The 14,792-nt window shown below is 44.6% G+C and overlaps 1 protein-coding gene across 7 annotated transcripts in view; it reads left to right on the forward strand.

The window, feature by feature from the left end:
- Positions 1 to 14,792, forward strand: part of htt (huntingtin) — a 206,899-nt gene that overhangs the window by 147,842 nt on the left and 44,265 nt on the right. For all 7 annotated transcript variants that reach the window (XM_078432031.1, XM_078432037.1, XM_078432053.1 and 4 more), the window contains 7 exons: positions 1,671 to 1,847; positions 2,735 to 2,811; positions 3,831 to 3,969; positions 7,216 to 7,338; positions 8,525 to 8,738; positions 9,678 to 9,823; positions 11,124 to 11,301. In XM_078432031.1, coding sequence (XP_078288157.1) covers positions 1,671 to 1,847; positions 2,735 to 2,811; positions 3,831 to 3,969; positions 7,216 to 7,338; positions 8,525 to 8,738; positions 9,678 to 9,823; positions 11,124 to 11,301 — 1,054 coding nt within the window. The remainder of the gene's footprint in view (positions 1 to 1,670; positions 1,848 to 2,734; positions 2,812 to 3,830; positions 3,970 to 7,215; positions 7,339 to 8,524; positions 8,739 to 9,677; positions 9,824 to 11,123; positions 11,302 to 14,792) is intronic.

The following is a 14,792-nucleotide window of genomic DNA, read 5'->3' on the forward strand; positions in this document are numbered from 1 at the left end:
CCAGTGACTCTTCCACAAATTCTATCACTCATCTGCATCCTAGTGGCAATTTACAGTGAGTAGTTAACTTGGCAATGGACACACAAAGTGCTGGGATAACTCGGCGGGTCAGGCAGTATCTCCTGAGAACTGGAGATGGGTGACGTTTTGGGATGGGACTCTTCTCCAGTCCCAGCATCTGCATTTCTTTGTGTCTCTGGAACTTACCAATGGGCTGGTATTGGCATGTGGGAGCACCCGGAGAAAACCCATGTGGTCACGGGAGAGCATGCAAACTGCACAGAGAGTACCAGAGATCAAATAGGACTCAGATTGCTGGTGGTATGAAGCAGTAGTTTTACCAGCTCTTACACCGTCTTCTCAAATTGGAGATAGAGACCGTAAACAACAACAAACACTAATTTCATATATCACCTTTTACAACCTTGGGGTCCCAAGCTACTTTATAACTCAATGAAATACTCTTGTCGTCACTGGTATAATGGTGAATTTTGTAAGGACGTTAACACCATTGGTATGCAGAGGGATCTTGGAATCCAGGTCCATACCTCCGTGAAGTAGATAGGCATATGGTGGGCTTCCCTTCATTGGTTGGGGCATTGAGTATAAGAGTCAGGAGGTCTTGATGTAGCTCTCTAAGGCTTTGGTTAGGCCATATTGTGGTGTGTGCAGTTCCGGTTACCCCATTACAGGTGTTTATGGAAGATTTGGAGAGAGTGCAGAAATGGTTTGCAAGAATGGTACCTTAATTATTAGATGGTATTAGCTGCAGGGAGAGATCAGACAAACCTGTATATTTCTCTCAAACACCAGTGGTTGTGGGGTGGTCTGGTAGAAGTTTCCAAACTTCTGAGAGGTACTGATAGGGTAGACAGTCAGAGCCTTTTTCACATGGTGGAAATGTCAAAAACTAGAGAGTATATTTTTCAGGTGAGAGGGGCAAAGATCAAAGGAGATGTGCGGATCACCTTTTTTCACCGCAAGTGCCTGGAACGCGCTGCCGGGGTGGTGATGGAGACGGATACAGTATGTGCATGTAACAGGATAAGCACATGGATTCGGAGGGATATAGATCATGTGCCAGCAGAGGAGAATAATTTCACTAGACATCATATTTGGTGCGGACATTGTGGGCAGAAGGTCGAAACAAAGAACTGCAGATGCTGGTTTATTCTAAAGATAGACATAAAGTGCTGGAGTAACTCAGCGGGCCAGACAGCATCTTTGGCGAAAAAGGATGGGATATGTTTTGGGTCGGGACCATTCTTCAGACTCGGTCGAAACATCACCCACCCTTTTTCTGGAAGCCGCCTGACCCGCTGAGTTACTGCAAGACTTTGTGTCTATCTTTGTGGGCAGAAGGGACTGTTTCTGTACTGTACTGGTCTATGTTGTATGTGGTGCGAGAAAGATGCCATACTCCGTAGTCCTATTTTCCCAGTACACAATTTGCAGTCCAGTTCAGTTCAGTTTATTGTCACATGTACCGAGGTACAGTGAAAAGCTTTTGTTGCCTGCTAGCCAGTCAGCAGATTGCAGAATCTAGATTGTCCAATAGAAAACCCAACAAACAGGGTCTTCTGCCCACCACAACCCTGCCAACCATTTTGACCTTCACCCCTGATCCCATTTGCCTGTGTTGAGACCTTCTCTCACTCTCTGTCTTCCAGCCAACCATGTTAAAGAAGACTCTGCAGTGTTTGGAGGGAATCCATCTCAGCCAGTCTGGAGCAGTCTTGATGCTATACATCGACAAGCTCATCAGTACTCCTTTCCGAGTGCTGGCACGGATGGTGGACACATTGGCTTGCCGGCGAGTTGAGATGCTTTTGGCTGAAAGTTTGCAGGTAAGCAAAAAATAAAAAATAAAGGACAGCACTAAAAACACCAACTTCTCATTACCCAGTAGGTTCAGGTTTGTTACTGTCAAGTGTACTGAAGTACAGTAAAAAGCTTTGCTTTGCATACTATTCAAAAAGATCAGGTATACCATACCAATAGATACAATCAAGTTAAACTCAAGTACAATAGATGGAGCAAAGGGGAAGATACAGAGTGCAGAACATGGTTCTCGGCATTTTAGCGCATCAGTTCCATGGACCAGGTCCAATATCCACAATGGGGTAGAGGTGAATTGGACTGTACCCTCACTCATGGAAGGACCATTCAGAAGCTTGACAAGATCTCACATTAGCATCAGAATTTGGAGGCACCAAGAGAAGAATCCTGGAAATTAATTTACAAGATGCACGCAACTTGACTCATAACATGGGAAGCACCAAAAATAGCCGCAGTGAATTAGGCTGTCGTGGTCCTGTGTGGGAAAGGGGGAAGGAAGCATGCAGACTGTTCCTTTTCCACCAGTACAACATCAGCTAAAATACATTCACGATCCCTCGCAACCAAGAACAACAGTCCATCCATCCCACATTCTCCAGTGGGGGTTAATGCCACATTTTGGCTTCTAAAAGCACCTTAAGCACTCAATAGAAGCAAGGAATGCGCGTGCTGGTTTATAAAAGAAAAGTGCTGGAATAGCTCAGCAGGTCAGGCAGCATCTCGGAAGGACATGGAGAGGTGACGTTTCGGGTCGGGGCCATTCAAGAAACGTCACCAATCCACATCCTCCTGTGATGATGCCTGACCCGCTGAGCTACCCCAGTGCCCTGTGTCTTCTCAAACACTTGATATTTCCGTTTTAGTTTTCTTATTAACGCTTCTTGTCACTTTACAGAATAGTGTGGCCCAAGTACCGCGGGAAGAGTTGGAAAGGATTCAGCGGTATCTGCAAACCACTTGCCTCGCGCAAAGGTAACAGATTGGTTAAGTGGTTAAGCCAATGTATATGTTAGGTTTGGTGATGGGAGGAAACAGTGGAAATGCCTTAAACCATCATTAGGTTGCTGAGGGAATTTAAATTAGTTCTGTCAGGACTCTGTAGTATGCACTGCGTGGAACATCCGTCTTTGGGCTCTTGTATCTGGGACCGGTGATGTTGGAACTGGGGCTCACCATGTCGACACTTGGTTCGATTTGATTTGTGCCTGCAGTCAACATAGAACAGTACAGCACAGGAACAGGCACTAAGGCCACCACGTCCGTGCTGAACGTAATGCCAAGACCAACTAATCTCCTCGGCCTGCATGTGATCCACATCCCTCCATTCCCTGCAGATCCAGGTGCCTATCTAAAAGAATCTTAAACGCCACTATCTCCGCTGCCACACCTGGCAGTGTTCCAGGCTCTCACCACTCTCTGACCAGGTCTCCGCTCAACCTCTGACTTATCAGAGAAAACAATCCAGATTTGTCCAATGTCTCCTTATAGCTAATGACATCTAATCCAGGCAGCATTCCAGTAAAGCTCTTCTGCACCTTCTCCAAAACCCCCACATCCTTCCTGTAATAGGGTGCCCGGAAATGTACACAATACTCCTTTAAAGCTGCCACATGACTTCCTGATTCCTCTACTCAATGCCCTGATGGATGAAGGCAAGTATACCATGTGCTGCCTTTAGCAGTGACTCCATCATTTGTGTTGCCGTTTTCAGGGAGTTATAGACTTTGCCCCCAAGATCCCTTTGTACATCAACACTGTGAAGAGTCTTGCCATTATGGTATATTTTCCTCTTATATTCTACCTTTTCAAAGTGCAACTCCTTACACTTGCTAGGATTAAACTCCATCTGCCATTTCTCTGCTTTGTGCAATTTGATCTGTACCATGGATCTGCACTTGGTTTGATTTGACATGATGTCTAGCCTTGGTCTGGATCTTGATTGTAACACCTTATTTCAGCTTAACTGATAGCTTGTTTCCTTGTTCTTTCAGACACCAAAGATTGTATTCCCTGTTGGACAGGTTCCGGGCAACTGTTGCCGCCGACACCGTTAGTCCGTCTCCAAATGTAACCGCTCACCCGCTGGACGGGGACAAGCTCTCTGACATAGAATCTATCGTCGTGGACAAAGTACGATATCTTGGGCAACATCACTGCCTTATCCCTTGGTTTGCTTCAAGATTTGTTCACGTTGGGCAGGATTAGCCGAGGTTGTTTCTGTCACGGGTCAGCAGTCAATTTCAGATTGTGAAAGCGGAATTTCAAAAAACACGAAACGGAGTGGCGCAGCAGGTAGAGCTGCTGCTTCACAGCGACAGAGACCCAGCTTCGATCCTGACCTCAGATGCTGTGTGTGTGGAGTTTGCACATTCTCCTTGCAATCGTGTGGGTTTGCTCCGTGTGCTTTGGTTTCCTCCCACATCCCAAATTGACTGCGGGTTTGTAGGTTAATTGGCCTCTGTAAATTGCCCCGAGTGTGTAAGGAGTGGATGCAAAAGTGGGATCACAGAACCAGTGGGGACTCGAGGAGCAGCTGGAATCTTGCATAGAACACAAAGTCTGGAGTAACAGCATCTTAGGCAGCATCTCTGGAGGACATGGATAGGTGGCATTTTGGGTTGGAACCCTTTTACAGACATTGTAATGTGGAAGAGAAAGCTGGAAAAGGGTCGGGGTGGGACAACCCCTGGCAAGTGGAATAGAGTTGGATACAGGTGGATAATGGCTTTGTCCACCCATCTGCCAATTGAAACCCTCCTCACCTGTATCCAACTATCACTTGTGCAGAAAGGAACTGCAGATGCTGTTTATATCGAAGATAGACACGGTGCTGGAGTAACTCAGCAGGTCAGGCAGCATCTCTGGAGAAAAAGGACAGGTGACATTTCAGGTCAGGACCCTTCAGACTATATCACTTACCAGGCTCTGTCCCACTCCACCCCATTTCCCGCTTTCTCTCCCCCAACTACAGCCAATCCGAAGGTGAGTCCTGTCCCGAAACATTGTCTATCCTTATCCTCCAGAGCTGCTGCCTGATCCGCAGAGTTACTCCAGGACTAGAAGTAGTGTGAATAGGTGATCACTGGTCAGCAGGATCAGTGGGACGCAGGGCCTTTTTCCATGTTGTATCTTTCAATCGATCTAAACTTTGTAAATAGTAAATAATTGTAAACAAATTATTAACTTTCAAAAGGTCAAATTGAAAGGCCAGATTTGCTAGGTCGATGCTTAAATATAATGAAAGATTTTGTGGTGGGAGACTTTGATGCAATGTTGAAGGGTCAGGGCTAATTTAAACTCCTCTCAGGAAATGTTAAGTTATGAAAAATATTTTTATTTCAAAAAGGTTTTGAAGCTCTGATCTTGGGGAAAACTTGAGGAAACAGCATCTTTGGTGGACAAAATGGGTATCCAATTGAGGGAGAGGAATACGCAAGCATGAAGAGGGAGAGGGTTTTGCAGGATTTATTTTGGATTCGTCAGCAGAGCCAGCAGATGGTTAATGGCTGAGTGATTTCTTTCTCTGAAAACAGCTGGCTCCAATGCCTTTGGGCAATAATTTCAATCTTTTGCAAGCACCTAAAAATATTGAGATGCAGGGAACTGCAAATAGTGGAATCTTGAGCAAAGCACAGTGCTGGAGGAACTGAGTGAGTCAGGCAGCATCTGTGAAGGAAGAACGGTCCGGACCCAAAACTTCATGTCTATTCCCTCCACAGATGCTGAGTTCCTTCAGCACTTCGTGTTTTACTTTAAAATATTATTGTTCTCCTATTAAGCCCATGGCTAAAAATCCTTTACAATGCATCTGATAATGTTTCTGATGTCGAGTTTAAAGGATTGTCCCTTTAAGATTCATTAAGACATTAAGATTCCTATATATTGACTAAAGCCTACACTGGTGTACGCAGTAGTCTAAGAAGTCTCCTGTGGCATCAATAAGCCTGCCTCTCTAATGAAATGCAATGATAGGTAATAATTGGTATCCCTTCCAACGCATGATACAGATTGACCACAAATCTCGGTTTACAACCGCATTGTGTATTCTAATCTTGTGCACTGCCCTAAATTTCTAACAAAGATTAGATTCGTATCCCTGAACAGTAAATGAAGAGAGCTTCAGTCCTCATGTGCTTTGTGGTTCAATGGTTTCTTTATTATCACGTGTACCCAGCTACTGTGAAAAACTTTTTTTTTGCATACAACTCGGTAAGGCTATTAGAATGTACAGAATAGCCCCCTGAGTCTGTATGCAAGAGGTGCCATTTTGCCGCCATTTTACAGTCCCAGCTGCAGCTGGCCACAAAGGCCCATTGCTGCCGTCGCCTCCATACACCGGCGTTCGCCTCCGTCTCCCTCCATCCTCCTCTCTGGGCGGGTTCCAGGTTCTCCGGTCCCGCGACGGCGAGCCAGGCCTGCCGTTGGGATGCGGCCACTGCTCACCGGGATTCCTTTCACTGTGCGTTGCTCGCTCGGGCAAGGAGGATAAGTGGACTAATAATCATCCTTGTGGAGTGAAAGTCAATCAGTACAGAAGCAGAGTCTTCAAACCACGACAACCATCAAATACCCACCCGCACTAATCCCATTTTCAGTTTTTGGTCCATGCCTTTCTGTGCCTTGGCAACACGACTTAAATGTTGTGCGTGGACCTGTCCCCACCTCTCTCAACCAGTACTTCCTGATTGCAACCATTTTCTGGTGTAGGGAGGAACGGTGCAGATGCTGGTTTAAACCGAAGATACACACAAAAAGCTGGAGTAACTCAGCGGGTCAGGCAGCAACTCTGGAGAAAGGAATAGGGTGATGTTTCGGATTGAGACCATTTCTCCTAACCTACCCTCTGAATCTCTTTGCCATTTACCCTAAACTTAAGCCCATTAAATTCCAATTATCTCCCCTGCCTGTGCACTTCAGAATTTTACATACCTCCATCAAGTCGGGTGGCACAGTGACGTAGCATTAAAGTTGCTGCCTCACAGCGCAAGAGACCTGGGTTCGATCCTGTCCTTGGGTACTGACTGCTTGGTATTCTTCAGGTGCTTTGGCTTCCTCCCACACTCCAAAGACATACAGGTTTGTAGGTTAAATGGTAATTCGATAAAATTGCCCCTGGTGTGTTGGATACTGTTAGTGCAAGGGTGATTGCTGATTGACGCAGACTCAGTGGGCTGAAGGGCCTGTTTCCGCGCTGCATCTCAAGTCTAAAATCCTTCGTCAACCTGAACTTGTTGGCTTTAAAACCTTTCTAGTATTATCTGGAATTATTAACATGAAGTTAATGATCAAGGGTTAATCAAGGGAGAAATTGAATAGTTGGAATGGTCTCCAAAGTCTTGTGAAATTAAATATGCTGTGTGTTGTCTCGTGTTATAGGACTGGTATGTGTTACTTATCAAATTCCAATGCTGCAATCGCTCAAATACAGCTTTAATGGAGTGTACTGAATTACTTGATAAACTTCCTGAAGATGACCTCCACTCTATCATGACAACTAAGGTAATGATTATTTGAGGCTGTGTAGAAATTGTATTCCATGTTCTTTCCTCTAAACCTGTGCACCAAGGGAATTACATATCCTGGATGAATTCAGGAGGCATCGAGTCTTACAGCATGGACCAACTTGGTCCACCTTGCCCATGCTGACCAACATGCAACATGACTACACTAGTCCCACCGACCTATGTTTGGCCCATATCCCTCAACCTTTCCTATCCATGTACCAGTCCAAATATATTTTTAAACATTGTGATAGTAACTGCCCCCTCTGGCAGCTCGTTCCATACACCCACCACCCCTTGTGCAGAAAAGAAAAGTTGCCCCTTGGGTTCCTATTCAATCGTTCCTCCCCTCATCTTGAACCTTTGAATCTGGTTCTTGATTCACTAATCCTGGGTAAAAGATCTGTGCATTTACCCTATCTGATCCTCTCATGATCTTGTACACCTTTGTAAGATCACCCCTCATCCTCCTGCACTCCAAGGAATAAAGTCCTACCCTGCTCAACCTCTCCCTACAGCTCAGGCCCTCGAGTCCTGGCAACATTCTAGTAAATCTTCTCTGCACCCTTTCCAGCTTGACAACATCTTTCCTATAACAGGGTGCCCATAACTGAACACAATACTCTAAATGTGGGCTTGCCAATGTCCTGTACTACTGTAACATAACCTCACAAATTGTATTTAGGTTGTGCTGTTAATTGTAGCAAATAATATACTCTGACCTTCAGAAGAAGGAAAGAACTGGACCATGAGCCAAAGGACTGCGATTTGGGAAGAGCTCCAAAGGCTTGACCAAGGAGGACATCTTCAATGTGTACCTTGTTATCTGATACTGCCAGTATCTGCAAATGGCCCCTTATTACAATCGCTCTCATGAAGAATGATGGCCTAAATTTTCCAGCCAAATATTTAATTTAATGGCTCTTGATGTGTAAAACATCCAGCAACTTGTAGCAAGAGGAAGGTGCTCTGTCAATATAAATTTCCACAGGTCATTGGTTACTTTGGATAGCTCTCCATCAGCCTCACATCTCCATAGTGGGTAAACACTGAATATTTATTTCGTTTGCAGGTATTGTGCCATTTCTATCAGTGATAACTAAAGCATTAAAAGGCAGCAGTGAATCTCTACTGTTGTCTCTGTGGTATCTTTGAACATTGTTCTGTTACCCTTGCTGTTCCAGGATTTCAACTTGAACCTGCTGACACCATGCTTGGCCCTGGGTTTGCAAGGAATCTGTGCAGACCAGACTAGCCTGCTGTTTGAGACCGCCAGGAAAGTTACCTTGGATCGCGTGGCATTCCATGTCCAGCATCTTCCCAGCAACCATCAGGTGTTGCAAAGCATGTGTCCTTTGCCCAATTCCTCCTATTGGAATAGGATTGGCGAGCTTTATGGTAAGAACCCTGCTTTGCGGCTTTGAGACTTACCAGTTCATAAGAACCCTGCAAGAACAAATATCAGCAATGAGGACCTGTGCAGAAAACAGAATAAAGGCATTACAGGAAATAATGAAATGTTATCCTTGAGCATAGGTCATACAAAAGTACTTGTGTATGGCTGGATTGTATAATATGATCTAATTTATCTGGATAGCATGCAAAAAGGGTTTTTCACTGTACCTCAGTACACAAGACAATAATGAACCAATGCCAGGAACAATTAATTGTTTGTTTGAAGTGCAGTTGCTGTTGTATGGCAAGACAGATTTCTGGTCACCAGAATTACCATATGAGAAAAAGCTGTGTCTGCACTCGAGAAGAATGAGAGGTGCCCAATTAAAATGTCTGGGATTCATGAAAGGGATGGATGACAAGGTAGATGATGTGAGGATCTTTCCTCTGATTGAACTTGTGTAGAAGCAGTGGTCGCAGACTCAAGATAGGATATTGGCCGACCAAGGTGGAATTTCTTAGGGTTGTAAACTTTTGGAATTCTGTACCCCAGAAAAATGTTAACTTCAGTCAAAGTATGTTCAAGGCTTGGACGACAAAGATGTTGAGGATAAAGGGTGAAGGCTGGGGATTGTAAATTAGGAGTGAGAGTTTTGCAAAAAGCAATGTAGACTGGGAGATGGCTGGAAAAACGAGTGGAGCAAGCGAATGTCCTGTTGTTCTTGGGTTTGACTATCATTGTGGAAGATCGTCTACACAAATTGTCTTGACGAAATGGCTGATGGTGTCCAGGGTTTATGGGGAGAAGGCAGGAGAATGGGGAAAGATAGATCAGCCATGATTGAATGGTGGAGTAGACAAGATGGGCCTCATTCTGCTCCTGGAACTTATGAACATGAGTTTCAAGCCTTGTATGTTTATTAAATATGATTTGTGTTGCAGGAGATGTGCATTTCTATCATTCCGTCATTGGTCTGTGCAATGCATTGGCCCAGTACCTTCTGTCTCTTCCCAAGCTACCACCATCTCTGCAGATTCCAGCTGACAATGAGGCTGATATTACCAGTTTCATGGTCATGTCTTTGGAGGTATGACTTAGTACCGTTATAGCCAAAAGGCTCATTGGTTCTGTTCATTGTTCTTCTGTGTGAAGTTAAACTATTTGCTCTTTTTAGTCTGAGTGTTACACTTCTATAATTTAAAAAAACTGCAAACGTATTCTCTTTCATTCCCCTTTATAAAGACAAATGTTTCTGTGGTCTTCAGGCAGATCAGGTCAATTGCAAAATCTTAAACGTACAAAATGCCGATGTACATTTAAGCCTCCGTTCCCCTTGTGTATGTTTATTTTAGGGGTCTCATTTACTTCTGGGCCTTCTGTGTTTGGGACCATTTATTAAAGTGTTCACCACCAGACTCGGGAACAACTTCTTCCACTCTGTTATCAGGCTTCTGAATGGTCGTAAAAGCTAGGCCACTGTCCAATTCATCTCTACCCCATTGAGGACATTGGACTTTGACTCTGGAAATAATGCGCTACAATGCTGAGGACTATATTCTGTTCTCTGCGCTCTATCAATTGTAGTTGAGTTTGACGATTGTGTTTTATGTATAATATATCTGATCTGTTTGGATAGCATGCAAAACAAGGCTTTTCACTGTACAGTACACATGACATGTAACTAGTAGAGCACTGAGGAAATTATGAAAGGCACAACATGGAGTTTGCACGTTCTCCCTGTGACCGCGTGGCCTTTCTCCGGGTGCTCCAGTTTCCTCCCACATCCCAAAGACGTGCGGGCATGTAGGTTAATTGAACCTCTGTCATCCACTCCCTCCACACTAGGGGTAATTTACAAAGTGGGATAACATAGAACTGTTGGCGACACAGTGGCATAGCGGCAGAGCTACTGCCTTACAGCGCCACAGACCCGGGTTTGAACCCAACTACGGGTGCTGTCTGTACAGAGTTTGTGTGTTCTCCCCGTGACCTGCACGCACAGGTTTGTAAGTTATTTGGCTTGGTATAAATGTAAAATTGTCCCGAGTGTGTGTAGGGTTAGTGTTAATGTGCGGGGATTGCTGGTCGGTGCGGACTCAGTGGGCCGAAGGACCTATTTCCGCGCTGTATCTCTAAACTTAACTAAAATAAACTAAACTACTATGAATGGGTAATCGATGGTTGGCATGGTGGGCCGAAAAGCCTGTTTGCATGCTGTATCTCCAAACTCTAAATGTCGAAATTGCAGCAATCCTGTGACTGATTGAAGACAGAGCGAGCATGAACCAGAGCGGCTGAAGAGCCTGTTCTGCACAGTATAGGCACTGTAATTCTGTTAGTTAATTACTCTAATAGTCCTTAACATGACTCTGGTGTTACGCACACAGGCACTGTGTTGGCACTTGCTGCAGGACCAGGTTCCACTGAGTCTGGATCTACAAGCTGCTCTGGATTGTTGCTGTTTAGTGTTACAACAGCCCTCCATTTGGAACCTGCTGGCATCTGCTGCCTATGTAACGCAAGCCTGTTCGGTTATCAACTGCATACAGTTCATCATTGAAGCAAGTAAGGAATTTGTTGTTTTGTGAGAAGCAGGAATTGAATATGCTGAATTTGTTGTGACTGGTGTGGTGGTCAGTGAAAAGGAGTGGGAATGGACTCTCTTTCATTGTGTATTGTGTAATTGTTAAGCACAATTAATTAAATAGTGCTTAAGAGCATATAACACTGATGCTGGTCTATAAAACCCGCCCTGCAACATTGTTTTGCAGTGTTATGTTTGATCTCTTCCACTTCATCCAAGTCTTTCAGTTTCCTGGGAGGTTAAAAAACACAGGAAAAATGTTCTGTCAAATTCCCCTCTACACGGCTTCAGGTGTTAAGACCATGACAAAGGAACCGAATGTGGCCATTCAGCCCATCGAGTCTACTCCACCATTCAATCACAGCTGATCTATTTTCCCTCTCAACCCTGTTCACCTGCCTTCACCCCATAACCTTTGAACCCTTAATAATCAAGAACCAACAATTTCCACTTTAAAAATGCCCCATGACTTGGCCTCCACAGCCGTCTGTAGCAATGAATTCCACAGATTCACCACCCACTGGCCCAAAAAATTCATCCTCATCTCCATTCTAAAGGTGCGTCCTTTTATTCTGAGGCTGTGTCCTCTGGTTCTAGACTCTCCCATTACTGGAAATATCCTTTCAATGTCCACTCAATCTAGGCCTTCATCTGGTTGCTTTCAATGAGATCCCCCCTCATCCTTCTAACTCCAGCAACTACAGGCCCAGGGACCTCAAACACTCCTTATACGTTAACCCAATCATGATCAAATAGATAACGGGAGATTGCACAAACACAAGTGTTATCTACAATGCTTTCTAAATGATTTGGTACCCAATACCATTATAACCCAGGCCATTTCCCTCTTAAACATGTGAAGAAGATCGGCATTAACCAGTAATGCTTTGCAGAAATGCTCGGGCACCGCCTTTATGGAGGAACCTAGTCATACTTCATGGAAACAGGCCCTTCTGCCCAACTTATCCACGCCAACTTACATGCCCCATCTACATAGTCCCACCTGCCTGTGTTTGCCCCATATCCCTCTAAACCTATCCTTTCCATATACCTATCTAAATGCTTCTTAAATATTATGATAGTACCTGCCTCAGCTACCTCCTCCGGCAGCTCACTCTATATAGCCACCATCCTCTGTGTGGAAAAAGTTGCCCCTCAGGTTGCTATTGAATCTTTCTCCTCTCATTTTCAGCCTATGTCCTCTGGTTCCTGATTCCCCTACTCTGTGCAAGAGACTGTGCATCTATCCGATCTATTCCTCTTGTGATTTTGTGCATCTCTATAAGATCTCTAGCCTGCCCAGCCACTCCCTATGACCCAGGTCCTCGAATTCTGGCAACATCCTTGTAAATCTTCTCTGCACCATTTCCTGCTTGACCTTGCATGACTGTTACTATGCTGCAGCGATATTTTCCACTTCCACACCAGTATCGCTCATTCACAAGCACACCTGATCATTCCTCCCTCTCCTATCGTGCAGTAGATACAAAAGCTTGAAAGAACATGCCACCAGATTCAAAAACAGCTTCTTCCCTGCTGTTATCAGACCCTTGAATTGTCTTCCCCGAAGCTCGGGTGCAGCTCTGATCTCCCAACCTACCTGATTGCGGACCTTGCACTTTTAAAAAACCTGCTCATTCTTTGCTGTAATGCTGTAACATTATATTTTGCACTCTGGTATTTTTCTCTTTGCACTACCTGGTGTACTTGTATAATAATAATATATCCCTTTATTCGTCCCACACCAGTGAAATTTACAGTGTTACAGCAGAAAAGTGGATAGCAAGAGATCATTCATTATAAGTAAAAGATACATAAATTGTCATCAGTTTTCTGTGTGATCTTAGCTGTTATTGTTGACTCGTCTGCTGGGAGCAGTGCTGGTTGTGCAGTCTCACAGCAGCGGGAAGGAAGGACCCCCTATATCTCTCCTTCACGCACTTGTGGTGAAGGAGTCTGTCACTGAAGGAGCAGTGCAGTGACAGTGTCCTGCATGTGGTGGGAGCCGTTGTCCAGCAGCAATGTTAGCTTTGCCATCATCCTCCTCTCTCCCACCACCTGCACTGTCGAGGGGGCAACCCAGGACAGAGCTGGCCTTCCTGACCAGCTTGTCGAGTCTCATCCCTTCCGCCGCTGAGATGCTGCTGGTCCAGCAGACCACTCCATAGAAAATGGCCGATGCAACCACCGTGTTGTAGAAGGTCCTTAGGAGTGCCCCCTGCTTGCCTGTACTCGTGTATGATATGATTTGTGTACTCGTGTATGATATGTTTGTACTCGTGTATGATAGGCTTGGTTGTTCTCGTGTGTGATATGATTTGGCACGCACACAAAGCTTTTCACTGTTTTTCGGTACATGTGGCGATAATAAAGCAAACCAATACCAGTTGTCCTGTGACCACGATGTGAAATTGCCAGATGACTGAATGAAGGCTGAGAAACTGTGATGTCCAGGAGCTGGATAGAGAATGTCCAGACGCATAATATGAGGGTTCAGCCTACCCTGCAGACAAACCCTGGCCCATAAACGTCCGTTCCAAGCTGAAAAATTATCACATTATTAATGGTGAATATCCCCTTTGTCAGATTTTCAAAAAGGTTGCCTTGCATCTGTTGAGAAAAATATTAAAATCATTATTTGTTATCCTGCCACCAACGTAATGGAGAGTTCCCTGCATCAATGTCATCTTTTGGTCCTGTTTTTTGGACTGGGAGCCAAAGGTTGATATTTGGATGAAATCTGTAGTTTATTTGGCTGAGACTCCAGCTCAGGATTCACAGGGATAATTAAGCCAAATGGACTACAGATTTAGCTTAAAAGAGCACCGTTAAATCTGTAGTCCAATGGGCTCTACACATCCTTCCCAAATATCAACAGCTTCCTTTATTCCTTTTCACTTATCATGGTCCTCTCCTGTGTTACTGCTTGCCTTGAGTGTTTGGGTAAATAAAGTTTTCCTTAATTTATGATTGCTTTTCTATAACCTTCAGTTTAAATATTCCATTTTAGGTAAAATTATTTCCATAACACTTATAGTGTCGTACAGCATGGAAATAGGCCCAACATGCCATATCCACCGAGTTGCCCCATCTACACTAGCCCTACCTGCCCGCGTTTGGCCCGTATCCCTCTAAACCTTTCTTATCCATGTACCTGTCCAAGTGTCTTTTAAATTTAATTATAGGACCTACCTCAACTATCTCTGGCAGCTCATTCCTTAACAACCTCCTCTGGCAGCTTGTTCCATAGAGCCACCATCCTCTGTGAGGAAATATTTGCTCCTCAGATTCCGATTAAATCTTCCCCCCCCCCCCCACTCCCCGCCCTTCACCTTAAACCTATGTCCTCTGGTTCTTGATTCCCTTACCCTGGATCTGTACATCTACCTGAAAAAGAGTTCCGATCCAAAACATTGTATTCCTTCTCTCCAGAGATGCTGCCTGACCCGCTGACTTACTCCAGCAGTTTGTG

Source organism: Rhinoraja longicauda, chromosome 3 (assembly GCF_053455715.1).
Source record: "Rhinoraja longicauda isolate Sanriku21f chromosome 3, sRhiLon1.1, whole genome shotgun sequence".
Taxonomy (NCBI): Eukaryota; Metazoa; Chordata; class Chondrichthyes; order Rajiformes; family Arhynchobatidae; genus Rhinoraja; species Rhinoraja longicauda.